The sequence below is a fragment of the Lutjanus erythropterus genome, chromosome 19, assembly GCF_056507025.1.
Source record: "Lutjanus erythropterus isolate fLutEry1 chromosome 19, fLutEry1.hap2, whole genome shotgun sequence".
Lineage (NCBI taxonomy): Eukaryota > Metazoa > Chordata > Actinopteri > Lutjaniformes > Lutjanidae > Lutjanus > Lutjanus erythropterus.
This window is the reverse complement of record NC_139335.1, coordinates 781,743-809,244: the sequence shown is the minus strand read 5'-3', so window position 1 is coordinate 809,244 and position 27,502 is coordinate 781,743. Positions and strand designations below refer to the sequence as shown.

General features: G+C 38.8%; 2 protein-coding genes across 2 annotated transcripts; both read right to left on the bottom strand.

Annotated features, from left to right (window-relative positions):
* Positions 1-3,746: 3,746 nt before the first annotated feature.
* On the bottom strand, positions 3,747-6,475 carry LOC146308934 (GTPase IMAP family member 9-like). The gene is made up of 2 exons (XM_084745145.1): positions 6,400-6,475; positions 3,747-4,826 (listed from the first exon to the last, which is right to left on the bottom strand). Exons 1-2 carry the CDS (start codon positions 6,422-6,424, stop codon positions 4,024-4,026), a joined length of 828 nt encoding a protein of 275 aa, XP_084601271.1. The 5' UTR covers positions 6,425-6,475; the 3' UTR covers positions 3,747-4,023.
* Positions 6,476-18,364: 11,889 nt separating this feature from the next.
* On the bottom strand, positions 18,365-26,651 carry LOC146308933 (GTPase IMAP family member 8-like). Its single transcript, XM_084744077.1, has 4 exons — positions 26,627-26,651; positions 24,727-25,305; positions 21,182-21,226; positions 18,365-19,586 (listed from the first exon to the last, which is right to left on the bottom strand). The coding sequence occupies exons 1-4, from the start codon at positions 26,649-26,651 to the stop codon at positions 18,799-18,801; spliced, it is 1,437 nt and encodes a 478-aa protein (XP_084600203.1). The 3' UTR covers positions 18,365-18,798.
* Positions 26,652-27,502: the final 851 nt, after the last annotated feature.

Genomic DNA, 27,502 nt, shown 5'->3' with positions numbered 1-27,502 from the left:
TACTATGAAGACACGCTGCTGGAACACGTCCACAACGTGTCTCAGCATCGTCTCTCTGAAATAATCAGAGACGTCTCTGAAGAAGACGTCAGTGATGGCAGCATGTGTCTCTCTGAATCCGTCCATACACACAGCTGCTGTCTGTTGAAGTCAGTGCTGGGAACAATCTGGATGGTCCTTTTCCTCTTCAGCCCGGAGGACACGACGTCCATGATCAGTGAAAACAGTCTGAAATGTGGACTCGTCAGACCACAGGACACTTTTCCTCTTTGCTTCAGTCCATCTCAGATGAGCTCTGGTCCAGAGAAGTCTGCAGTGTTTCTGGATGTTGTTGATATATGTCTTTGTCTTTGAGTCTGAACTTACATTTGTAGATGCAGAGACAAACTGTGTTTACTGACAACGGTTTTCCAAAGTGTTCCTGAGTCCATGTAGTGTCCTTTATACAATGATGAGGGTTTTTAATGCAGTTTTTAATGCAGTGCTGCCTGAGGGGTCAAAGGTCACAGACAGTCAGTGTTAGTTTTCAGTCTTGCTCCTTACATGCAGAGATTTCTCTGGATTCTCTGAATCTTCTAATGATATTATGGATTGTAGATGGTGAAATCTATAAATTCCTGCAGTTTTGTGTCAAACAAACATTGTTCTTAAACTGTTTTTCACAAAGTGGTGAATCTCACCCCATCCATGCTGTGAACCACTGAGTCTTTCCAGGATGCCCAGAAGACACTGTGTGTCTTCTTGCTGTGAGGTGACAGTGTTAACCACTGCACCACCATGCAGAAGGTCCAGAGTTTGAATCCCCCAGCCTGCAGGGGGACTGGGGAGTCTGTGGTTGGTGCAGGGCCCTTCTGTATGAAGTTTGAAAATCCACACCGTCACAGCCCTGTTCATCAGTTCATCAGTTTAAATATTTAACAGAGAGAGGGGAGATAGGAAAGTTCAGATCATCATTGGCCAATAAGCATCAGCAACAAAAAATCATTGCACTTGCAAATAGGGTTAGGGTAGTTGGTCTCATCCAATTAGTAGTAGGGATGCACCGACCAGAGACCAGAACCAGCTGGTTTTATACATGACCAGCCCTGACCAGTGACCAGCCTGTCAGTGTCACATATCTGATTCTATGCCGCTCATATTCACACACATGTTCGCACAATAGTCATGTCATGTGAGCAGACACTAACCTAACATCACATCCACAAAAGAGCTGATCACAGCTACACACACACACACACACACACACACACACACACTCAGACACATGCTTGCATGAAGTCGTTGTTATTGACAGATTCCAAGAACAGGATAAAGAGAAGACAGACAGTCTACAAGGAGACGTATCAGCTGAGTACCTGGCAATGTCACAGAACAGCCGTAAACTTTGTAGCTCTTCATGCTAATGTTAGCCAGCAGCAGACTGCTGTTCACAGACTGACAGTTCAAATCTCACCTCCTGTTCTGACTGAAGAATAAACAACCTGTGTTGATGCGTCTCCTCAAACATTTTCTCATCCAGACTCCTTTAACTTCTGCATCTGTTTTTCTCACAGCAAAGTTTTACTGCAGCGAACTGTTGCACAGCATCTGTCTCCGGTTTGTTTACATCTGCTTCCACAGGAGATCACGTGAAATCGTGTCCCACAAAATCTTGCAAGATTGTGTTCCCAGTAGTATGTAATATTAATATAATCATATAATAAGGCCTGGCTGTAATCTGGAGCACTTTTGGAGAAAATATATAAGTTATTTAATAGTTAGTGTTTATTATGAACATGTTGAGTTTGAATTAAAAACGCTAGTTTTCATACAATATACTGTCTGTGTAGATGTTGACAGTAATATTTTCATAATTTAATAGTTAAGATTAATGTACACCATATAAACTTTTCTTACTGCATTTAAAATGGCTGTCATGGTCTGATTTTGTTTACGATTTTGGCAAGTGAAGACTTAATTAATTACAAAAGACAAAATAAAAAAAAACGCTGTTTAAATATTGAGTGAATTTATGGGAGCATGATTTTGGTGTTTGTGGCCTTTTACACATTCATAGAAAAACATTAAAGCATCTATTCTGGGGAATATTAACTGAAAATTAAAAGTAATTGCCTCAAAAACTACTTTGGTTGGTAGATCCCTTTTTTCAGCATATCTTCCTCTCAGGCTGCACGCCGTCCCCACAACCTCACAACCCAGTCTGTATGTAGCCTGGGAGGCTAAAGGCAAGACAGAAGAAAGTCGGTGTGAGTGAAGGTGATTCATATCGATCTTGTCTCAGCGGGACAGTCAGAGGATAGTCGCACAGCTATGATTTCCCTTATGTGCACAGGGGGACTCTGTAGGTGCACATGTGCGAACATCGACTACAAAACATTCTGACAGATCTTCCTTATTAAAAAGCAAAAAACAACAGATCACTTTCGGAATTTAAGTTTCCCTTTTACTGAACTAATGCGAGCTTTAATTGCCATGTTAATTTCATAAAACACACTTTATGAATATTCTTCAAACAGACAGAAGCAAAATAATAATCACCAAAACTATCTTGGTCAGTCTTTTCATTGTTATAACAATCCCAAACTCTCATTTGTTCTAAAAATATCCTTAATTCACTGCATTAGTTATGAAAACAGGCTGTCTTCTCCTCACTCATCCTCCGGCTCAGTGGGCGTGTCCTGTGCTACAGAGCGCTTCACGGAGCAGCACCTGTCATTCATGCAGACAATTAAAAAAGTAAAATAAAATGATGAAAATCCAACCCAAAAAAAACAACCATTCGTCCAATTATCCATCCCTGTGACAAGTGTAGAGAGACGGTCGGCTGTGGGTTAATGTTAACTTTTTCATTTAAGACTGGTGGTTCTGGACAGTGAGTGACCACACATATTCAGAAGGGCTCATGTTTTCTTTAGACATTGTTAAGAAACAAAGAAATCTTGCCACCAAGTGTTTGGTCTTTTACCTCCACTTATGCATAACAAAAAAAGTCCTATATATTGTTCTTACTGGTCCCACAGAGGCGGCTCCTGGAAACTGTGAGTGTCATTTGGTTTATGCACATATTAACACGTTTTATCCAACACTATCTGTTCCATGCTACTGTTTAGAAACACTGCTGCCTGTGGTGTTTGTCAGACAGTTTATTTTCACTCTCAAGTTTGGCACAAAGTCAGAGAACACAAAAAGCAAGTCACAGACTAGGAGATGCACTTTTTTGTGAGGACACTATATTTATTTTCGATTATATGACAGGGACAGATGTAGTATAAAGTTGCAAACTGCCATCTGATGCAAGTATCATAGTATCTGTAGTGAATGCTAATTTACAGCATTCATACATCAAATTAAAACTGAGCACAGCAAAAAGCAACAAAGCACAGATTTAAAGCCACTACATTTAGAAAATGGCATGATATGAGTACATCTTTGTTGAATCACCAGGATTAGGTAGCTTTCTTAAAAATGATAATTAAGTGATGAGATAGTGAGTTCCAAGATTTTGCTCCTTGCACAGAAAAAGCCGTCTGAGCTAAAGATGTTTTACGGAGTGAAACTTTACAGTTGCTAGTTGAAGCTGCTCTGGTTGCTCTGCTCTGTAGAGTCTTGACATATTCACAGAGATGTTGAAAGTCTATTTAAACATTTAAACACGAGCTTTACATATTGAAAAGCAATGAAGTTAGCAAAAAATTTACAACTTGTATTTACATAAAATGTGGCAGTGATGATTCCTTATTTGATTTTCAGAACAGGATTATTACGTAAAGACATTCAATAGGTTGGTCTGAGACCAGTTAATCAAACCACAGAACAAAGGTGAGAATACCACTGAATTTAGAAACAACAAGGTGTGGTCAAATATCTAACAATTTCATATCATCAGACAGTTGAGATTAGCTGTAATTCTTTTTATTGATCTCTTAAGCATGACTTTTAAAATGTAGAGTCTGGATTTATCCCCAAATACTTCAGCTCTGTTTCTTGCACAGTGAGACTGGTGTGACGAGCTCTGACTGCTCGTTAGGAAGCCTCAGATGGCATTTGCTTATACACCCAATTTATCACAAATTTACGGTAACTATCCAAATATTTCCAACCTCCCTCTAAATCTTTAACATCTAACCCAGTTACCTTGGCAATCTCAGAGATATTCAGTTTTTCCTTTATTAAATTCAAAATTTTGGAGATCCACTCTCCCTTTCCCTCTCCCCCACTTGCCAATTTTATCTCCATTTGATTAAAGGCTTTCAGACCCTCTTCGAACATTTCATTGCTGTAGTGGCTTCTCTCTTTTTTTATTTTGTTGATCTTCTGCAGTAGGCTGGTTACTTGAGACTCATCCTTGACTTCGCTGTTAAAGACGTGGTACGCCTCACAGGACTCGATGAACTCTCTGAGATCCTTATGGCTTTCAATGAAAGCCTTGACCTGATCTTCATCAGCATGGTTGAACAAGACAATCGTATGTTCCGTTGAATCTTTGAAGACGTTCTGGAAGTCGTTCAGCATCTTTTTGTCTCGTTTTGAGAAGGCATCTGGTTTTAGTACCAACAGGAACGCATGAGGGCCGGGGATGAGCCATGTGATGCAATCTAGGATCTCTTGTCTCACCTCTTCTGGAGTTTTTCTCGTGTTAAACAGACCTGGAGTATCAACAATAGCCACAGTTTGTCCATCAAACTCTCTTGTCTTTTTCTCACACTTTACTGTCACAGATGAAGGAGACAGTTCACTTTTAAACTCTTCGCTCCCGAGGATGGTGTTTCCTGACGCACTCTTCCCAACTCCAGTCTTTCCTAAGAGCACAATCCTCAGCTCTGAGTCTGTTGGAAAATGTCAAAGAGATATAATATTAAAAAGTCGTACAAGCCATGACCCCCCCCCCCAAGTTATTAAAAATAAATGCTGATAAAGTCAAAAGTTAGAAAAACACAACTCAAAAAAGAATCAGTACCAAAGATTTGTTCACACAGCACTTGTTAAAAATGATCCCCGCAGACAAGAATGATGTAAGAACAACAAATCTGAATCATAATAATTCATCCGTCCAAAACTTTAGTTTATGATGTGTAATTAAAATTAGCTACAGCCTCACATGCAAATGTGTACATAGTCTGTACTCCGTGTTATTGCACAAACAGCTTGTTCATGTCGTATACTCCTGTATGCTGATGATACTGCTCATTATAATTGATCAGTTATGACTCTGACTCTGATAATCTGTGTCAAACTAAACCCAATCTGCTTGGAAGATTATTCTTGTTATAGATTAGAAATGCACTCTGGGTTTTTTATTATGGTTGGGGGATCTTCTTCTATTGCTGCAAAAAAGACCATCCTGGATATAAACTAGACAGACATCTCTCAGGTAAGAACGTAGAAAAAACCTTAAAGATAAAAGGATTAATCAAAGGACAAAATTAAACTGTAGTCCATTGTAAGAGTGCTGATTGAGGAAAAAATGATTTGCTGGGTGTAATTTTGAATGTCTGCACAAATACACACATTGAACACAGAATTTAGTTGTAATTTGTACAAGAATAAAAATCTATGTTGCTCATAGACCAAAATATTAAAGGCAAAAAGTCCCAACATTTAATTAATAACTTTTCAAGAATTAAATACTTAATAAAAATGGGAGTTCAATAGATTTTTCATTTTTTGTGTTTAAATGGCAAAACAGTATAAACTGCAACAGTACAGTTGGATGTTAAAGCCACTAACTTGGAAAATGCCAAGTAGTTTATAGTTTGTATCTTCTACCTTAATGAATTGTTTATTGTGCAAAATTGTCTAAATTATCAATCAAAGAATTGATGTAAAGAATAATCAGTTCAGCTGTTAAATGGTAAAAACTGACAAGAATACTGGTGCAGATCATTTTTTTGGATAATCCACATAAAAAAAACTTAACTGAATGAAAATTAAATGTTTATGTGTTTAATGTTTTAATATTTAACACAGAGTGAAAACAGTGGAGTTGTTAAATATGTAAAGTTATCAAGATATAAAAATATAGAGAGGATTTACATACAAGCATTAAACTGTAATCTAATTTAACATAATGACATTCTAGCACATAGAAATATATTTTATGATTGTAAAACATATGAATGATAAGCTGCAAAGTGTTATTTTTGTTGTGAAGCCAAGTGATATATAATACAACAAAACAAGGTCTGTGGAGATTTAAATGACAAAAAAATAAACTTAAGAGATGCAAATGACTGAGTAGGTGGTCAGTCAGATAAATCAGGCTTAAATTAAAGACTGAGAGGTTTGTTCAGAACATCACTGATAATAATGATACATGAAAACAGTAATCAGAGAAGAATAAGTTGTTTTTCTGCTGGTTCTATGTTCTGTTATGTAGAATTATAAGTGAAATCTATTTACCAGGTTGAAGATGTTTGCTGTCCATCTTTGTCCTGTAGAAGCAGCTGATCTGTGATCTGTCCTGTTGCTCTTGATGTCTTGTACTTGAATAGTTTGTCATTTCATCTTTATATATTATGAAGTCTGTGTAGTTCCCTCCCCTTAAACACATGTCATCTGTTACTGAGTCAAGTTACAGAGAGACAACCAATCACAGGCCAGAAACCAGAATGGAGCTGCAAGCAGCCAATCAGGGAGCAACAAAAGAGCATCCAACAAAGTATAGTTTAGGTTTGGTTTGACCACTAATTTACTACATGCACAGACACACATTTAGTTCTACCATTTTACTGTTCTTACAGTGTATTTTGTATTCTATATATCAGTGTTTCATTGCATGTAACTATTCACATGTAGTTTGTCCCCTATGGTATTTGACTACCTGTTTTCCAGGAAGTCCACCCTGCAGTGTTTAGTCACAGTGTCCTTTTTAAAGCTGAGGGATCACAAGTTTGGTGTGTGCAGCAGAATCACCCAAGAGGAGATGGTAGAGGGGGGAAAGGTGCCCTATCATGACCTGTGAACTCCTGCCTGAGTGTCCAACACAGAGTGAGATGATGTTCTGGGCTGAAGTCACTGGACAGAAGGAACATCTGGACATGTCATCAGTTAAGGGTTCACTATGCTTCGAACTCACTGAATGTATAAAGTACCATCCAAATGCATCTAAAAGCACCAGAGTTTACACCCGTGAATCACTTGAAGGTAGGATGCAAAGTGAAATGTTTAATCTACCTCAGTGTCTTTGTGGTGAGTTCTTTTAGACCTTAATTCATCTTTCAGTATCAATGATCATGTATGTTTTTTTAATTGATTGGCTCTAACTTTATTTATCTAATAGGACTTTCTCTTTCACAATAGGCGGTTTGTTGATAGGAGGCATCGCCTGCGGGTTTAAGTCTCAAACCCCTCCTCTTCTTCCTCTATACCTGTCAGCCTTCACTGAGCCACAGACCCAGGCTGAACCTGCTGACCTCTCCCTCATCCCTGAAATCTATCATGACCTTTGCCTGGGGGAGAGATACCACCCTACACCATCATACTGCCCCCATTGAAAGATGTCATGCAATCTGTGCAGCAATCTTCATAGCATTCTCCACGCTGTCTCCATACTTTGATCCAGCACAAACGCTGGGCAGTCATTGAAGGCCTCCTGGCAGCCTTGTAAGCATGAAGACTGGCCATGTGCAGCTTGTCTGTCTGTGGTACTGTTGTGCAAAGCTGGACTGTAAATCTCTGGAAGAAAGCCTGTGGTTCCTCTGTGAAGCAAGGGTGAGGAACCAGTCTTCTTGGGGTGTCGTCTTCCTGGGACACCCACTTCACAGTCTGCCTTTGACTAATGATAATTAATTATGGTACCAGAGCTGATACCAAATAATGCTGCCACTCTGCATACCAGAAGACCAGCTTCACACAAACAACAAAGTTGCAGGATCCATGCACCCAAGTGCTGTCAGTCAGGTGCCAATCAGGTGCCAATCATACACCTGTGTCTGGTACACACCTGGTAGCACTTGAAGCTCAAAACAAGAGTGATTACCAACAGGAGAATACTGCAGGGGAATTAGACATGTTTTTTTTGTGGTGTTACCCACACGTTTAGCTGCGTTGCTCATTCCACAAATGCATGATTCTTACAAGTTGTACCTCATTGTAAAGGTGACTAAACTTTCCAACGATAAAATACCAATTGGTATTATTAAAGGAGAGAAATAATTGACTGGAATAACATTTCCAAACTTTTTTGGAGGAGTTTAGGAAAGGAGAAATGTGAGTTGCCTGTTCGTACAATCTCCTGTCTTGGTTAAATTATCACACAGGGAAACTTGCAAATGGACCCAACCAAGGTTTTCGCAGTGACAGAATGGTCAGCACTCACCAGCTATAAACTGCTTAAATTCTTCCTGGGAGGATCCAGTTTCTACTGGAGATTCATGAGGGCGCTCTCCTCACTGCTCTCACCTCCATATCCCCCCCTTCCACAGGACCACTTTCAAAGAGCTTACCACGGTTTTGCCTTTGCTCCTGTCCTGGTCCAACCTTGGCATACTTGTCAGTTAATTGTGTAGTCAGATGCTTTTTCTCCTACAGACCTGTGTCACAGAATGGTGACATTGGGAACTGGGAGCTTTTTGCCATAAAATTGGCTGGAGGGGGCAAACAGACGTTTTGTGGTATAGAATGACCACAGGAACCTCTCATCCACCCAGGCTGCAAAGCAACTCTAGGCAAGCCAGGTTAGCATTGTACTTTGGCAGATTTACCTTCACCCTAACCATCGCCCAGGTTCCCACATCAACTCTGATCCCCTTTCACACCAGTTCTGTAGAGAAGAAAGTCCTGATCCAGAACCCATCCAGCCATCCATCCGTTTTGTTGTAACCATTACCTGGGACATAGAGTCTCTGGTTATACAGGCTCAGAAACAACAGGCCAACCAAGGCAATGATCCCACTAACCATCTCTTTGTTCCTGATTCAGTCCGCTCTCAGGTCTTCCAGAGGACCCGCTGCTTCCGACTCACCTGTCATCCTGATGTCAACTGAACTCTCACTTTTCTTTGTCACTGGCTCTGGTGGACTATCATGGATGTGGAGATATGTTCATTCATCTCTGCCTGTTCAGCCTGTGCTCAGAAAAAGACATCCTGTGACCCAGTTCTGGCCTCCTTCATCCCCTGCCGACTTCACTGGTCTTTACATAGCAAATGATCTGTCGACTCAGACATATATGTACCTTATTAACTAGTACAGCTGGCATGAATTATTGCCCCAAAGGGTATGTGACAGGTTGGGATGAAAATGGTACATCAGATTATGATACATTTCCTCAAGATTTTAAATTATTTTCTCAGATCAGAGTATTTTTTTTATTGTTCTGTTGATGGTTTTACTTAAAGCTACTACAAGGAGTTTTTAACTGGTTGTAAAACAACCTCAATTCAATACTGATGTCTAAATAAGCAAAAACCACCATCCATAACAAGACCAGTGATTTCTTAATACCTGCCACTGGTTGGCTTTGCCTTGAAATCAATAAAACAACCTCAGGCAAAATATGTTGGCCAATCAGAAAGAAGCAGGAGGAGAGTTTAATTTAGATCATTTTATTTTTGACGTTATATTTTGCAGTTTTTACAGTGAAAACACAATCACCTTTGTCCACCGGTGCCTCTAAAAGCAACTAAACATGAAAGTTCCATGTAGCAGCTTTAAGTTAGTGGGTTAGTTGCTTGACCACAGACTCATTTTTGGTACATGATGATTGGTACATTCACTGACCGCTTCTGAAAAGTGCTTCCTTTACTTTGTTATGCTCTGTGCATCAGACCATCTTAACTTGAAGAAAAAACTACATAAGAGGAAGTAGAGACTAAAAGTTTGCATTCAAAAAGGCACGTGGTGTGAGCGTCTGTTATGTGTCAGTTGCATGAGTCTTACACACAATAAGTCAGAACTGGCAGCCCTGAGAATCCCTGTGGAAAATTATACCTGCAGTTCCATCACAATTAACCAGCTGCAGCAACATCCATGAGTTGGTGCATGACAGTTGTAAGAACTTTATTATACGAGTACCTACAGGCAGGTTCTAACTTGGATCTAGCAACAGCCTCTCCCTCTGGCAGAAATGCCTAAAGGCTAACTTCTACCAGGACAGCATGGCACATGCATCAGAGCAGGCTGCATGTATGATCCTGGATGGATTCACTAAACATCACGACCATGTGACCATCCAGAGCTGAATGTGTTTCCAAGTACATCCCTGGATCAAGGACAAGTAAACTGGTAAACACTGCAGACTTCTCTGGACCAGAGCTCATCTGAGATGGACGGACGCAAAGAGGAAAAGTGTCCTGTGGTCTGACGAGTCCACATTTCAGACTGTTTTCACTGATCATGGACGTCGTGTCCTCCAAGCTGAAGAGGAAAAGGACCATAAGCTGTGATGTAATGAGAGGTGTGTTAGTGCCCATGGCATCATGGGTAACTGTCAGATCAGTGAAGGCCCCATTAATGCTGAAAGTAACATACAGGTAGAGCAACATGTGCTGTCATCCCTGACATCCCTGCTTATTTCAGTAAGATGATATCAAGTCACATTGTGGACGTGTGTCTTTGTGGTCAGGCACTAGACTGACCTGCAGTCAGACCTGTGTCCAGTCAAGACAGACTCAGATAGATGCTGACCTGAACTGATGATGCATGAGCAGCACGTGGACATGACAGAACCTGATGCTTTTTATCTCAGTGCTCATATTACCAGCATACAGGAGTCACACAGCCTGCATGAGCAGCACAAGGTCGTTTTTTCATGTGACATGTGGTTCACAGCAAAAACACACAATAAAGTTGTGTGTTTAATGAATATCAAAGATCACATATGTCACTCATGTATCAATCCAAGGTCAAATAAACTGTAATAAATCCAGAGAGAACAATGTTATCAACAAGTCATTAGAGTCCAGTTTAAATCAGAGTCCATGTTGATAAGATTCCTCAGACGGTGGTGATAAACTCACCACCTGGTTACAGAATGACTTCTCTTAAAGTCCTTTTTAATCACTGCCAAAACTGATAAGACAAACCCAAAGTCATCGTCTCACAGTGATTCTTCCATCTCAGTCTCCCTCCAACTCTGCTCTGACAGATATGTGTCTGAAAAATATCATCTAAGTGGAACAAAAGAATTCATAAATGAGTGCATCAGTTAGAATATAGAGAGACTGGGAGACGGAGCGTGAGATGGACAGGTGGATCGGTGCAGCGTCAGCAGTGATGCTGCACTGGACTGTGGTCATGAGCTTTGGGTGGAGACCAAAACACTGAGATCACAGAGACAAGCAGCTGAATGAGTTTCTACCACAGGGTGTCTGGACTCAGTCTTAGAGACAGGATGAGGAGCTCAGAGGAGAACCACTGCTCCTTCACATCCACAGGAGACCAATGAGGTGCTTCAATCATCTGATCACCATGTCTCCTGGACGACTTCCTCTGGACGTTTACTGGTCACATCTAACTGAGAGGAGACCCCGGGGTAGACCCAGAACTCCCTGGAGGGACTACATGTCCCATCTGGCCTGGGAACACCTCAGGATCCCCCAGGAGGAGCTGTGAAGTGTTTCTGATGAGGGGGGCATCTGGAATACCCCAGAAAACTGCAATAAACAGGTTGTGCAGTAATGTAGTAAATGTATAAATGCAGAGTTGTGACAGCCACGCCGCTAACATCACTAAAGTTAATCTGAGTTTCCTAACATTCATACTTCAGATCAACTACTAGACTAAATGTGTTTCCTCTACTTTTATACATAATGTTTCTTTTCCAATAAAGAAGTGGAGAAAATGAAATGTTGATTTGTTGAACACATTTAAATTAATTCTACAGGTCAGACAGAGGAAATATAAACACGTGTTCCTTTCTGTACTTTATTTTTATAATTGTGGCCCTTTTATTAAACTTCATGAATAGAGCTGCTGTACAGCCGCAGCAGCAGCAGCTCTGAGATGATGGTTCAGCCAGAGTTCAGCCAATCATGTTACAGATCAGGTCAGTGTGTTATATAACTCATGTTGATCAGATTCCTCACACTGTGGTTGTAAACTGTCACCTGGTTCATGGCTTCTCTTAGTTAACAGTTTATCAGTTGCTGCCAAAACTGATTCTGTAGAACGGGTGTGGTGATCTTCCTGGATGGAGCATTTTTCTACTGTCAAGCTCAAAAAGTGAAGGAGTGTCTCTGCAGCTCTGTGTCTGACTCTAAAGCAGCCATGTCCAAACTTTTCCACGAGGGTTCATGTGGCTGCGGGTTTTCCTTCCTACCAAGCTGGAGCACACCAGGCTCAACTCAGCTAATCAGCTGATTTCAGTCTGCAAACAGCTGATTAGTCGAGTCAGGTGTGCTGCTGGTTGGTTGGAGTGAAACCTTGCAGCCACTTGGCCCTTTGTGGAATAGTTTGGACGTGCCTGCTCTAAAGTGTCAGAGTGTTTAGTTTTGATTGTTGTGCAGCTGAGAACATGTTAGAAGCAGTCAGTCAAAATGTCTCTGAGCTTCTGTCTGTTTTCTCTGTAGTCGACTGTTTCTCTTCTGACATTTTGTTCTCAGGACTGATCATCATTTCATTCAATGAAGAGTCACTGAGGAGGAAATAAACCCCTCTGAACCAGCTAAAGAGCAAGCTAGTTAGCATGGTGGCTAACAGGACAACCCTACTAACACAAAGTCATTGCAGGAATGTAGTTACAACACAACTTTCAATCTGAGAGCTGAGGCAGAGACAAAATCTTGGTGCATAAGAGGAGTCATTTATTTGGCACTGTGTGTGTGTGTGTGTGTGTGTGTGTGTGTGTGTGTGTGTGTGTGTGTGTGTGTGTGTGTGTGTGTGTGTGTGTGTGTGTCCTTGATTCAACCCAGATGTTTCCCATTTGACCATTTCTGTGAGACTCCACCCCCAATCCATGAATTATCTGCTGTTCCGAAGAACTCATTGTATCACAGCCTGTTTTCAACAAACTCATAAGGTCACAGAGCGTTCATGTGTTCAAAGAGCATTATAACTAGAACAAGATGTAACACAACAGCATTACTTGATATATTTATGTGACTGTACCATAAAAGCAAGAGGACAGACTTTAAAGAAACTGTGAGCTCGCTGAGACTCACTTGTGTCTTTGGGATACAAAAGAGATGAATGATGAGAAGTTAATATATCAGGTAAATCATCATTTTATGGTAAATGCAGCAACAGCGATGGTCAATCCATGTGTGCCCATCGTTTTACATTTTGACCAGAGCTCTGTGTTCACCTTCCACTGACCGTCTGCAGACCTCCACCCTCACCACACAGACCCTCCACACCACCAACACCACACAGACCCTCCACACCACCAACACACACAGACCCTCCACACCACCAACACCACACAGACCCTCCACACCACCAACACCACACAGACCCTCCACACCACCAACACCACCAACACCACACAGACCCTCCACACTCACCACAGTAACCAGAAGTTACACTTCATTTATATTATCAGTGGTGAACAAAATGCTCATTCTTGTTCTTTATTAGCTTGAATTGCACAGAGGGCTCAATGAGCCTCTAGACCCAGAACTCACTGGAGGGACTACATGTCCCATCTGGCCTGGGTGTTTCCTCTACTTTTGTACGTAATGTTTCTTTTCCAATAGAAAAAAGGAGAATAAATGAAATGTTGCATTGACTTCACAGGTCAGACAGATGAAATGTGAACATCTGGCCTCCTTTATTTTTCAGTTCTGGCCTTTTTATTTAAATACATGAATAGAGCTGCAAGTCAACATGCAACATGTCAGCCGCTGTTGCAAAACATATCTGGCAATGATATTTTCAAGGTTATTTAGAAACAGTGTGTTTTATAACTCATGTTGATGAGTTTCCTCAGAATCTGGTGGTGAACTCGCCACCTGGATACACAAAGACTTCTCTTATGTAACTGTTGTTTTTCAGTTGCTGCCAGAACTGAAACGATTCTGTGGAAGACTGAGGAGTGTCTCCACAGCTCTGTGTCTGACTCTAAAGTGTCAGTGAGCTTTGTGTTGTGCAACTGAGAACATACTAGCACCAGTCAGTCAAAATGTCTCTGAGCTTCTGTCTGTTTCCTCTGGAGGCTCCTGTCTGTGCTGGACAGGACAGGACAGGACAGCAGAGACAAACTGGTCTTCAGAAGTGTCTGTGTGTTCAGCTCTCAGTACTCTGTAGCTCCTAAGTTTAGTTTCTCTGCTGTTCTGCTGGTTGTTCCTTCAGGTTCCTGTTTTATTTTACCATTTCTTAATTTACTGCTGATGTAAGAAACAACTTGTGTTTTAGATCAGTGTAAGATGAGGCCCCATGTGTCTGTTGAGTCAAACTGAGTCAAAACAGCATGTGTGTATAGAGAAGAGGCTCTAGTCTGTCCAGTGTTCTACACATGAGAGACGAGGAGAGGAAGTTGAGAACAGTGGCATGAAGTGCTGCACCTGACCCCAGCCAGTGTGGGTCTCTTCCACAGAACATCGTTGTTGGACACGTTCCTCCATCCTGTGTGTAAACCAGGCCTCTGTTGTGGAGGAAGTTCATACTCTGACAGAGGAGCTTCTATAACATACATCTAACACAGACCGTTCTCATCCCCACATCATCAAATACAAATCCATTTTATGACACTCCTCACTGACTCATACAGACACACATGGTGTCCATCAGTGGCTCCATGAGATGCACCAGGCTTAGAATAAAGATTTAGAAAGTCCACAAACACTTTGATCCAGAAGACTGGGTGTCCTCATAATCTGTAATTACTGCAACACTTCTGCACTTTGCATTGAGCTTGTCAGAGTCTGCAGTGATGCTGGACGCTCTGCCGGCTAATGTTGGCTTTGACATTCAGATACAGTCTGTTAACATAAAACTCATGTTGATAAGATTCTTCAGACGGTGGTGATGAACTCACCACCTGGTTACAGAATGACTTCTCTTAAAGTCCTTTTTAATCACTGCCAAAACTGATAAGACAAACCCAAACACACACACACACACACACACACACACACACACACACACACACAGAACAAAAGAACAATTATTTTATCACAGAGGCCAGTTAGCTCCTTCATAAAAAGTTTAAAAGTACAGAAACCCACTCATAACCATGACTCACAGTACACGTGTTCTTCATGTGGACATACAGACATTAATACACAATATTTGTACACAGGGTTGAAGACTTACAATGATATTTAAGTACTACCTCTGAAGCAGGGCGTCCTGGAGCCAGTATGAAATTCCTCAGAAAGTGACGGTTATAGTGTGAACACTGTTTACCAGTCATACCAGTTATACCAGTTATACCAGTTATACCAGTCTCAGTGCAAAAACTGATTCCTTAGAACTGGCAAGTTATTAAAAGTGAAGCTGGATAATTATATGTTATCACAGCAGATCTCAACTTGCAAACATGTGGGATAAATACATGATTCATAATACAAAAAAAAACCCAACAACCACAAACTATAATTAACAACGGTTTCTATTAAATATAAAAGACTGGGAGATCGTTATATTTCATCATGTGGATTTCAAAGTGAAGTGAAATGAAGAGTTGGAAATTATGTGATGCATCTTCATCATCGATCAGAATCAGGTCATTTATATAATATATATTGTTTATAGTAGATTATCTTTGTGTTTTCAGGACAGATTTACTCACAGAACACAGGAACATTAGAACAGCAGATGAAACTATCGCTGCAGATCAGGACTCTGGGTTCCACTCAAGTCATTCACATCAGAACCATCAGTGTGTTTTCTGTGTGCTTTGTGTTGATTGTTGTACAGCTGAGAACATGTTAGCACCAGTCAGTCAAAATGTCTCTGTAGTCGACTGTTTACTTTTCTTCCTGACATTCTGTTCTCAGGACTGATCATCATTTCATTTAATAAAGAGTCAGTGAGGAGAGAATCAACCTCTCTGAGCGAGCCAAGGAGCAGGCTAGTTAGCCCAGTGGCTAACAGGACAATAGGTTCCTCCATACTGTTGTGGAGGAAGTTTATACTCTGACAGAGGAGCTTCTATAAAACACAGCTGACACAGCAGTTTTCGTCTTATGTCTTTTTTGTCTCGTTACATCTGGTACGTTGTTTTGATCTTGTTATATAAATTTTCCTTGTTACATCTTTTAGTCCATTTTTGTCTCATTACATCTTGTATGCTGTTTTCATCTTGTGTCATTTTGGTTTTCTTACTTCTTTTTTTTTTTTTTTTTTTACATTGTTTTTGTTTTGCATTAAAACTAAAGTAACAAACCTGTTTTGAAAATGTTAGAAATAGAAAGTACAGATATTTGTGTTAAATTGTAGGGAGAAAGTAAAGTACAGATACTAGAGAAATCCAGTTAAGTACAGTAATGAAGTATTTGTACTTAGTTACTTCCCATTTCTGCTCACCTGCTCCACTTCAGCTCCACTGACAAACAATGAAAACAAGTCAATCAAATTCAAAAGCTACCAGGGAACAAATGACACAGTGGCTTTCAGGGGAGTCCAATCATTTAGCACACACTGCTCACGTGCACACACACACATACACACACACACATACACACACACACATACACACACACACATGCACACATACACACATACACACACACACATACACACATACAAACATACAAACATACACACATACACACAAGTGCATGACAGTGTGATCAACTGCAGGGTTACTGAGAAAAACATTAAAACATTAAACAACTGTTACTGATGTTAATAAAACTGTGTCATAAAAAACAAGAGTTAAAGTCATCATGGAGACACAGACATTGTTCAGCAAACAGGTGTTGTTGTTTGTTTACCTGCAGAGAAATAAAGAGGCTCATTGTTTAACGGTTGTGAGGTTTTAACAGTCTGATATCAACATCATCATCTGATCTTTGTGAACAGAAACTAATGTGAAGAGACATTTGGTTTTACAATGGGAGGACGTTGTATACAGTATTCTAGGCCTGTAGAAACTGTGTTTTGCAGCATGCATCTCTCTCTCTCTCTCTCTCTCTCTCTCTCTCTCTCTCTCTCTCTCACTCACTCTCTCTCTCTCTCTCTCGCTCCTGTCGTTTCTCCTCTGCCTGATGATTGTTATAATCCAGAGAAAATATAACTGGGGCCAAGCATTCAATTGGAAACTATGAAAAACAAGCAGGAACTGAACTAAGTCACATGTTCTGTCTGTCTGCCTGCCCGTCCGTCCGTCCACCTGCCTGCCTGTCTGTCTGCCTGTCTGTCTGTTTGCCTGTCTGATATCAGTCTTGTCCTCTCATGGACAGTGTTATCTGCTCTGGTGGGACACAACAAACAGCACACACAGCACTGTGTTGATTAGTGAAGATAAATGTTAGGAAATTATAATGTAATAAATGAATAAATACACAACAACGGCATATTTTAATATCATCATTTATTTCAGGAATATCATGTTTTAGAACAGTGGTTCCCAACCTTTTTTCCTTCAGACCCCTCCTACTTTAATCCTTAAAATCTGAGCTTTTTAAGGATTTCTGCAACACAAGCAAAAGTGGTTTATAGTTGATTTTATATTAAAATGATTTGAACTGAATAGAAACACGTCACAGAGGATGATGGCTCTGAAGCTCAGTGTGCAGTTGTTTAATGAGATGCTGCCCTCTGGTGGTCACAGGTGAAAAGACACACTTCATCTCTAGCAGTGTTAACCTTCTAAACACAGATCCAACAGCACGACTCTAGACTCCAGACTAAACTGGTGTGTTAGTAAGTCCTCATCATGGACCAGGAACTGTTTGTAGTTCCTAAACACTCTTTCTTTGTAGTCCTCTTGCAGTGCCAGTACACCCATCATGCAGCATGTGTGCATATGGAGTTTATGTTTACAGCTACAGGACTGAATGCTTCACACCTCACTGAAGGAAAGGCTGGCAGGTAACTAAGGTCATTAGTAATTGTATCAGATTACATTTTAAAGTAACCAACCCTGTGTTAATAGAGTGGTTCACCATATGAGTCACAAACACAACATACGGTTACAAAAAGGTATACTAATAACTTTTGGCTAAATTAGTAAATAACATCAGTTAGCTTAGCATAAATGAAGTTTCATAACTAAAGTTCAGGAACAGAACCACACCATTCTCTCCTAACCTCAGTCACCTGCATCTGACTAAAAAAAACCACATCCACTAATCAGCCACCTGCACCTGTTCAGTCCAATCACCTGTGTGCACCTATAGAAAGACACCCTCTCAGTTCTCATGACCTCCAGATCACGTTCTTCTTCACTCATCATCCTCATGTCCACTCACTCAGGTGCTCAGATTTCCTCCCAGAGTCAAGATTATTAGAGACGATATGTAATTAATTCTTCTTCCCCTCATGACCTTTATCACATCCTTGACAAATACTTTTCATACTGAACGTGTGGTGTGGTCCCTGTTACAGAATCAGATATTATTAACACTACTAACTCAGAAACAAACACCTACATTTACAAAGATATTTGTTGCACCTTTAAAGCCCACTTCAGACCAAAGATTCACTACGAGACAAAACCACGCCCACGACTCGGCTCGTCAGGTTTCCATTGGCTGGTTGGAGAAGCTGTTTAAACAGCCAGTTAGCATGAGGTGAAGGCAGCTGGTCAAGTCAGTGACTGACTGTCAGTAATAGCAGAGTTTTGGACAGAGGACAGTGAATCAGCTCAGTTTGTTTGAGGAACAGCAACACAAGTGGTCTTAATTCTTTTTTCAAACCCTGATAACCAGTTCCATTATGTTATTTTCTAGATGAACTGATCCCCCCGACCCATCTATGAAAACCAAGTCTTTATGTTTTCTGCTGCAACTACTCCTACCCCTCCAAGAACAGCTCCAACTAAAATCCCAGCTGTGACTGAAATTCCAACCAGGTCTCCAGCAAAGTAAGAAGAAACTGCCCCTCCCAGAACTGCCCCGGCCAGAGCAGAGCCCTTAATAATGAGTGTGACTCTCTTCCTGAGTCTAGAACTTTCCTCCTCAGCCTCTTGGATCATTTTAGCGGTGTAGCATCTTCCTTTGTTTTCCTGAACCATGGCGTTGATCTTCTGCAGAAGCTCGGTGACCTGAGTCGGATCCTGGTCCGTGTTGTCAAAGACGTGGTACCTGTCTTTACACTCTGTGACAAAGTTTTTCAGATCTTTGTTTTTTTTAATAAACTCTTTCATGTCTTTTTCATTTTCACTCAGTTCATCTTCACATGTGAACAAAACCATAGTGTAACTTACAACCTTCTTACCAAAGGTCTTCTTAATAATGTCCACCGCGTCCTGCACTTCTTTTGTAAATCTGTCCAAATCCAGCACAAACAGGAAGACGTGAGGTCCAGGAGCAGCAAGTGAGACACGTTCCTTAATCTCATTCACCACCTCCTCGTCTGTGTTCTTCTCGCTGCACAGACCCGGAGTGTCGATAACGATCACGTTTTGTCCTTGGATCTGGACTTTTTCACTCTGACACGTGCCTGAATCGGAGAGACGTGGTTCCTCTGAGCTCCTCAGGATGGTTTTCATGACTGAAGTCTTCTCAGCTCCAACCCTCCCAAAGAGCACGATCCTCAGCTCTGCTGGAAAATATTACAGACATCAGTGGTGGAAGAAGTCATCTGATCTTTTAATGTGGTGAAGGTAGAAAAACTGAAGCATTTAACACTTGAACAGTCAAGGTGGTCATTTTGTTTTTAAATTTAAAGCTGCTGGTACCTGACTTTTCATAAATATATATATATATATATATATATGTATATGTATATATATATACATGACACAAAAGACAAAGAAAATGTGATTTTTATTTTTAAAACCTATTTCAGGCGGTCAGACTGACCCACAGAAACTGCTGCTGTTATATTGTTAGTTTTATTTTAACACAGCTGGAGATGCCTCTTGGTTGCTTAGCAACTATAGTTTTATCAATAAAATTTCAAGTGGTCTCAATTTCCAATTTCCTTACATTAAAATGCAAATAATTAATTAATTAAAAATAGAGTAGGGGAGACCAGGGACGGTTGTAACACTTTTTGTCCCAAAAAGCTCTCAGATGTTGAAACAAAGAACACTTACTTATTACAAACAGTAAAACATTTATTTTTGTTCTTGTTTCCAGCCTTTTCCCATCAGCTCTGATTATTTACTGTGATGATTTCACTGAATATATTAATATTAAGTAATTCTACATGAATCTAAGATTTGAATCATCATCATTATTCTTCAGAAAAATACTGCTGTGAATACATGAGATCAATATGGATCACCACACATGATGGCTTCATATTGATCATATGTTGATGACCAACATAACCACAAAAAAAATCAAAAGTAAAATTATCTAAATAAAAATCTTCTCGTGTCTCCTTTTAACGGGCTAATTTCCTTCTCACTCCAACTTTAATAAAATGGAAGCAGCAGCTCAGTCAGTAAAAACTCACTCCGTCTGTCTGTCACTAAATGTTGTACAGGAAGTGTTGGACTATGAGACAGACGGGTTCTGGAGGTTTGGTTCACTTGTAACACAGAGTCGACACTCAGAGCTGCAACAATTAATCTTTTATTAACTGACTATTTAATTAATCTGCATCTATTTGGATAATCGAATAATCAGTTTCAGTCAATTTTTAATTTTAAAAAAGTCTAAATTCTCTGATTTCAGCTTCTCAAATGTGAATATTTTCTGGTTTCTTTCATCCTCTCTGACAGTGAACTGAATGTTGTTACCGAGTTACCGAGTTGTGGACAAAACAAGATATTTGAGGACGACATCTTGGACTTTGATCAACATTTACTGACATTTTATGAACCAAACAACAAACTGATCAATGAAGAAAATAATCAACTGATGAATCGATGATGAAAATAATCATTAATTGCAACACTTTATTAACTTAAACATTTTAATCCCAAAGTACTGGAAAGTAATCAAGTTACATCATTTGAATTTTGTGATACTTGGATTAGGTTTTGGGTTTTGGATTACATTTTTGAACAGGTAATTAGTAACTGTATCAGAATACATTTTCACAGTAACCCTCCTAACCCTGTGTGCATCACGGATATAAGTGATGAACTTATTGATTGAAGGTTATTGATTATTGTTCCATCTGTATGAAATCCAAATATTTTACTGATTATTATTGGCTCTGTTAAAAAAAAAAATACTCACCAGGCAGTAAATATTCCTCGGTGGTCATCTTTAAAGGCAGCAGATCTTTGATGTCTCGTCACTGTGGATGTCTTCTTCTGACTATTTAAATTTCTATCTCATCATTATATACTGTAGCCTGCTGCTAGTTCCCTCCCCTGAATCACACATCACCTGTTCCCAGCCAGAATCTGACCAATCACACATCAGAAACAAACACGTAGCTGTAAGCAACCAATCAGGAGGCTGAGCAGAAGCACATCAAGTAGAAAACATTTCCATAGGTGCAGTTTACCTAAAGTCACAGCAGTCTGGATTATCATTATATTCAAATATAATGAAATGTGAAATGAAATGTCAGAAACAAAACAGTCATGTGATCTTCTGCAGAAACCCTGCAGTAAATCAATAATCAATAATAATACAAGAGTAACTGAGTTCTGAGTTTGTCACATGTTATTAACCACACTGCTACATTTAAATCATTAAAAACAGATGAGCTCAACAGATATAATTATTTCTCAAAATCTTGAAAAAATTGTCAGGTTTTTGTTGGGGGTGTGTCCACTGAAGACCACCTGAAACATGGACGCTCCGTCCAGCAGCTTCACTGGACATGTCCATGAGCCACCAGAGCCAGAGGACGGTGACAGGATGGTATATGGTTATTATTATTGTTGTTGTTGTTGTTATTTTTGTATTGACTATTGTTTTATAGTGATTGCTGACTTAACTGTCTGTTTGTGGCTGTAAGTCATCAACAGCTGCCAGGCAGAAAGCGAGACTTAGCCTCGTCTGTCTCAGTCCACATCACGGCTCAGAAACTGACATCCAGAGAAAAGATTCATTTGTAGCTTAAACCAGATAATCTGCAGAATATTTCCATACCTGATAAGTTACGATGCATTAAAGTTTGGCTCCGTACGTTAGAAAAATAATGACCTGCTTTGTGAGTTTTGTTGTGTGTCTGCAGTCACAGAGTGTAGAAGGAAGTAAACGAGCTGAGAGACTGAATGAGATGGAGACGTTTCAGGAAATTTGGTTTGTTATAAATGTGATAAATCAAAGATGATAGACGTAGTTTGTTGGAATTAAACTCAGTGACTGTGGTCTGATCTGCTCTGTGCTGGACATTAACCTTTGAAATGGACACGACGTCCACCGGGACACTCAGGCTTCAATCTGAATGAGCAACAAAGTTATTCAGCTTTTGTGAATTTCTCCAAAAATTTGTATTTCTGTGGATTCTTTGTAATGTTTTAAATAAATAACAAAATGTTCTAATAGTTTTTAGACTTATTGTTCCATTTATAGTTTTCTGTTAGTTTATACGGTCAGTTGAACACAGGATACTTGGTTACTACGTTCTTCTACACATCCTGAAGAAAACTGACACTAAACGTCATTAAAGTGTCGTGTGGACGCGGCTGTCAGTCGAGGTGACGCTGCGTTAAGACAAGAAGACGTAACCGACTTCACCTGACAGGAGCTGATGGAGTAGATAAACATTAATATGTTGTTGTTATTATTATCATATGTTATTTATTAGATCATTTGAATAAACATTCAAAGGCCTGTAACTAATTCATTATTTACTTTATTAACTTCTGAACTAAATTAAGTCAAAGATTCAGACAAACTGGATATTTTATTTTTATTTTACTGTATTTAATAACTGCAGCTGCATTTTATTTGTAAGGCTTTAGAAGTAATGGATTACATTTAACAAGATGATGTCATCTTAATACAAAAAGTGTAACTGTATTCCATTACAGTTACCCATAAAAAGATGTAATCAGATTACAGGTACATTTAGTAAAACGGAGGATTATTAGTAGAATTACAATTTTAAAATCAATAATGATATTCTACCACGTACATCATACAGCTGACAATTTATCATCATGGACTCTTTGTCTGTCAATCAATCAATCAATCAATCAATCAATCAATCAATCAATCAATCAATAACACACAGCAAAGGAACATAAAACACTTCAACCATAATCTATTTATCTATTAAATGTATTTTGATAATCTATTGATCATTTTGAGTTCTGATGATTATTGGTTTAATATTTTTGAAAGTTACTTCTGTGATAAATAAAGTTACGTTTGTTCTGATGTTAACGTGGTCGTAGTTTTTTTTTTAACGTGGTCGTAGTTTTTTTTTTTTTAACGTGGTCGTAGTTTTTTTTTTTAACGTGGTCGTAGTTTTTTTTTTTTAACGTGGTCGTAGTTTTTTTTTTAACGTGGTCGTAGTTTTTTTTTTAACGTGGTCGTAGTTTTTTTTTTTTAACGTGGTCGTAGTTTTCAGCTGAAATCTTTCTTTAGATCAGCTGTTAGTTAGCAGCTGTCTGATCAGCTGCTTTCTCTCATGAAGAATTGATGATAATGTTCTTTATTCTGAAATTTATTTTAATGTTGTAATCCTCTTTACAAAATGTAACTGTAATCTGATTACATCTTAGTTTTTGCAACTGTATTGGAATACAGTGAGCTTTTTGTATCTTAATTTCATCCGTACAGTGTAGAGATAAAAATAATTTACTTTAGATCACATGATGTAAACAATAATTTATTTATAATGACTCAACACACAGTGGATAGAAAACAGCAGCGACACAGAAAATGAACTGTGGCTTTAGATTTAAATTTTAAAATCAGTGAAACACACATGTTGAATAAAAATAAAATACATGAAGAACAGTCACATGATGACTGAAGGATAATACACACATAAAATAATATCAGCCGTATCATGAAACAGTCATCAGAAGTCGAGTCAGATTCACCTCAAAATGTCGGAAACGTCTTTATACAAAACAAATATTGACACGAGTCGCTCAAGTCATGAACCTGTCAGCAGAAAGAAGTTCTTTGATAACTTCAGATGAGTCTGTGGATGATGATGATGATGATGATGATGATGATGATGATGATGATGATGATGATGATCTACATTCAGGTTGATTGGCTGAACATCTAACATGATATATTATTATATATATTATATTTCTTTATTCCTCTCTGACAGTAAACTGAATGAATATCTTTACTAAAATAAGAAATCTAAGAAATGTCATTTTAGTTTTTGCACAACACTGATGGACATTTTTATCCTTTTTATGACATTTCAATACAAACTACTATTGATCGATGAATCAAGAAAATCATCACCTGATTGATGATGATGATGAAAATAATCATTAGTTGCAGCCTGAGTGTAAATCTTTAATAAGAGAACAAAAAGTTTTCATAGATTCATATTTCATGATAAAGATGAATTTAATATAAATATGAAGTGAATAAAGTTCCACGAATCATGAACGTATCATAATAATCTTAATAATCTTAATAATCACAGTCTTTGATGAGTTTTGATTAATCAGATTTGAAGGTTTTAGATGCAGTTTTCTGGCAGAGGTTCAGAACCATCACTTCCAGTTTCTCATGAACATATTTTACAGGATCTTCCACTGCAGTCAGAAATTCTGAGCACCAGCGCTCTGATCCTCCCTCAGACGACTGCATCTCTTTTTCTAAAGCAGTCAGAGCATTTTTACACTTTTCATTGCTGTAAAAGCCTCTTTCACGTTTAATCTCATTTATCTGACTCAGCAGGTCGGTGACTCGAGACTCGTCCTTGACTCTGTTGTTGAAGACGTGGTGTCCTTCACAAGACTCGGTGATGAACTTTTTGAGACGTTCGTGACTTTCAATGAAGCCCTCACATCCTTTCTCACATTTATCTTCACGAGTGAACAAGACGACGGTATGATGTTTTGCGTCCTGGAAGACGTTCTTGAAGGCTTCCAGAGTTTTGTTGTCTTCTCCGCTGAAGCGATCCAGTCTGAGAACCAACAGGAACACATGAGGACCGGGTTTGATCAGCATGAGGCCTCTTTGGATCTCTTTCATCACCTCTTTAGGACTTCTGTCGGTGTGAAACAGACCTGGAGTATCAACAACAGTCAGAGGTTTTCCATCAAACCGTCCTGTTTCCTTCCTGGACTTCACCGTCACCGATGAAGGAGACCGCTGACTCGTAAACGCGTCGCTCCCGAGGATCGTGTTTCCTGACGCACTCTTACCAACTCCAGTCTTTCCCAGGAGCACAATCCTCAGCTCTGATTCCTTTAACTCTGTTAGAAACACACATCATTGATATTATAAAAGGTTTTATCACAAAATTCATTCCCTAAATGTAACTTGATTACTTTACATTACTTTTGGATTACCTCAGTATAAATTATGGTGAAACTGTTCAGTCACAATCTTGTCAATCAGAAAATAGATGCATGTGAAAACATGTTTAGACCTGTTTTTGTAACTAGTGATTAATCTGCCAATAATTTTCCCAATAATCAATCAGTTGTTTGGTCCATAAAATGTCAGAAAATATTAATCAAAGTCCAACATGACGTCCTCAGATGTCTTGTTTGGTTCAAGACTCAAAAAACTGAACTGAATTGGGTTGTTAAAGTTCTTAAAGTCAAAATGAAAGATTATTTACAGTCCAGTTTACTGTAAAAACACTGAACTAAACTGTCACGTCCAGGTTTAAAGCTCCAACACAAAAATATATCAAAACCTCTGCACACACATTCATACTGAAGATGCAAAATGTAGAATTTCTACAGGCAGAAAAATGATAAATCATAATTTAATATAAGCATAACCATATTTAATAATATAACCGTGTTGCTCACAAACCAAAACATCAGAAGCAAACATGTAATGAAATATGAATTACTGTCCAATAATTCAGTTATACACGTAGTTTCTTTATAAACAGCAGGTCAACAGTTTTTATAACATTTTAATTTAGTGAGTTTAAAGGCAAAACACAAACTTTTAATATTAATATTAATACAGACTAATAATAATACTTAAGTGAGTCCTTCATTATATTTACTTAAATAAATTGTTTGTTGCAAAATTGTTTCTATAAAAAAAAAAGGAGAAAATCTTACAATAATAAATAAAGTTCAGCTGTTAAATGATAAAAGCTGACAGGTGTCAGTGTGTGATTTTAGACTGATCATAAATACTGATTATAAATATTAATTTATGTATTTATCACAGTGATAAATACATCTTTATATTTGTCTTTAATATCATTTGTAACACAGGATGTTTTGAAGTGTAAAAGTTTGAGTTAGAAAGAGACAGAAACAAATATAAATCAGAACTTATTATCACAGACAGAAATATGATTATAAGATACAAAATGGGATTTTTGTTATGAAACTCAGTGAAGTGATGCAATAAAATGATAGAAAAAAATAAATAAATAAATTTAACAGCAGCAGAAGAAGATGGTGGGTTAAATAAATGTTAAAGATAAAGTTTTAGAACAGGTTTCTTTAGAACATGACTGATCTCAGTGATGCATGAGAACAGTAACAATAATAAGAAGAGAATAAATTGTTCCTCTGCTGGTCCTAAATAAAATATACTCACCGGTCTGAGGAGCTTTTCTCTCCATCTTTGTGTTTTAGAAGCAGCTCGTCTGTGATGTGTTGTTGTTGAATACTTTGTCATATATCATAAAGTGTGTGTGGTTCCCTCCCCTCCAACACGTGTCATCTGTTACCGAGTCAGTTTGAGGAGAGAAGCTGACCAGTCACACGTCAGAACACAGAGCAGAACTACAGGCAGCAAATCAAACACAAGTCCGTCAAATTTTAAAAAGCTGATTTGTGTTATTTTATTCATCGTGTGATCGTCTTTCACCAGCATCATTAGATCACATGTTCCGGAGCAGTCAGAGGATATTAAACTATTGGACCAGACAGACCAGTTGAACCAGACTCCCTGCTGCTGCTGGTTCTCAGACCTGCAAACTCAAACTTTTTTTTAACCTACTGGAGCAAAGATTGATTGATTTTTTAATGAAAATAACTTCATCATGGAACAAAACGAAACAACAAAACTACTATGACTGTTTTGATTGGCTGCTTATATTTATTTAAAACGTTCAAAGATGTAAAACTTCATTTGTCCCGTTTTACCTGATGTCCCTGATGTAATTAGAAACACAAGTTAATTTCTGAAACTAATAATAATCTCAGAATTTGAATTATTGATCATCTCTAAAGGCAGCTCCAAAAATCCACTTCATCATCTCAGCATCAAAATGTGAGACAAGAAAAGTAAAATCAGGTTGATTGAAACCATGTTGACAGAATCAGATGGTTTGTTACACAGAAACGTGGGAAGTTTGGAAAAGTGGAAATGAATGTACAGCAGCAGCCTGCGTCCTCGTTTACTGGATCCTAAATTCAACTCTTATTATTTCTACTTTCACACTTCTGCTCTGCTGTTAAAACTAACAGA

What these genes read in the sequence shown, in the direction of transcription:
- LOC146308934 (XM_084745145.1), bottom strand. Translation starts at nt 6,424, where the DNA reads ATGGACAGCAAACATCTTCAACCTG. An exon ending in CAGCAAACATCTTCAACCTG is followed by an intron (nt 4,827 to 6,399) that starts GTAAATAGATTT and finishes ATTTTCCAACAG; the next exon opens with ACTCAGAGCTGAGGATTGTG.
- LOC146308933 (XM_084744077.1), bottom strand. Translation starts at nt 26,651, where the DNA reads ATGGAGAGAAAAGCTCCTCAGACCG. An exon ending in GAGAAAAGCTCCTCAGACCG is followed by an intron (nt 25,306 to 26,626) that starts GTGAGTATATTT and finishes TGTTTCTAACAG; the next exon opens with AGTTAAAGGAATCAGAGCTG. An exon ending in CGAGGAATATTTACTGCCTG is followed by an intron (nt 19,587 to 21,181) that starts GTGAGTATTTTT and finishes ATTTTCCAGCAG; the next exon opens with AGCTGAGGATCGTGCTCTTT.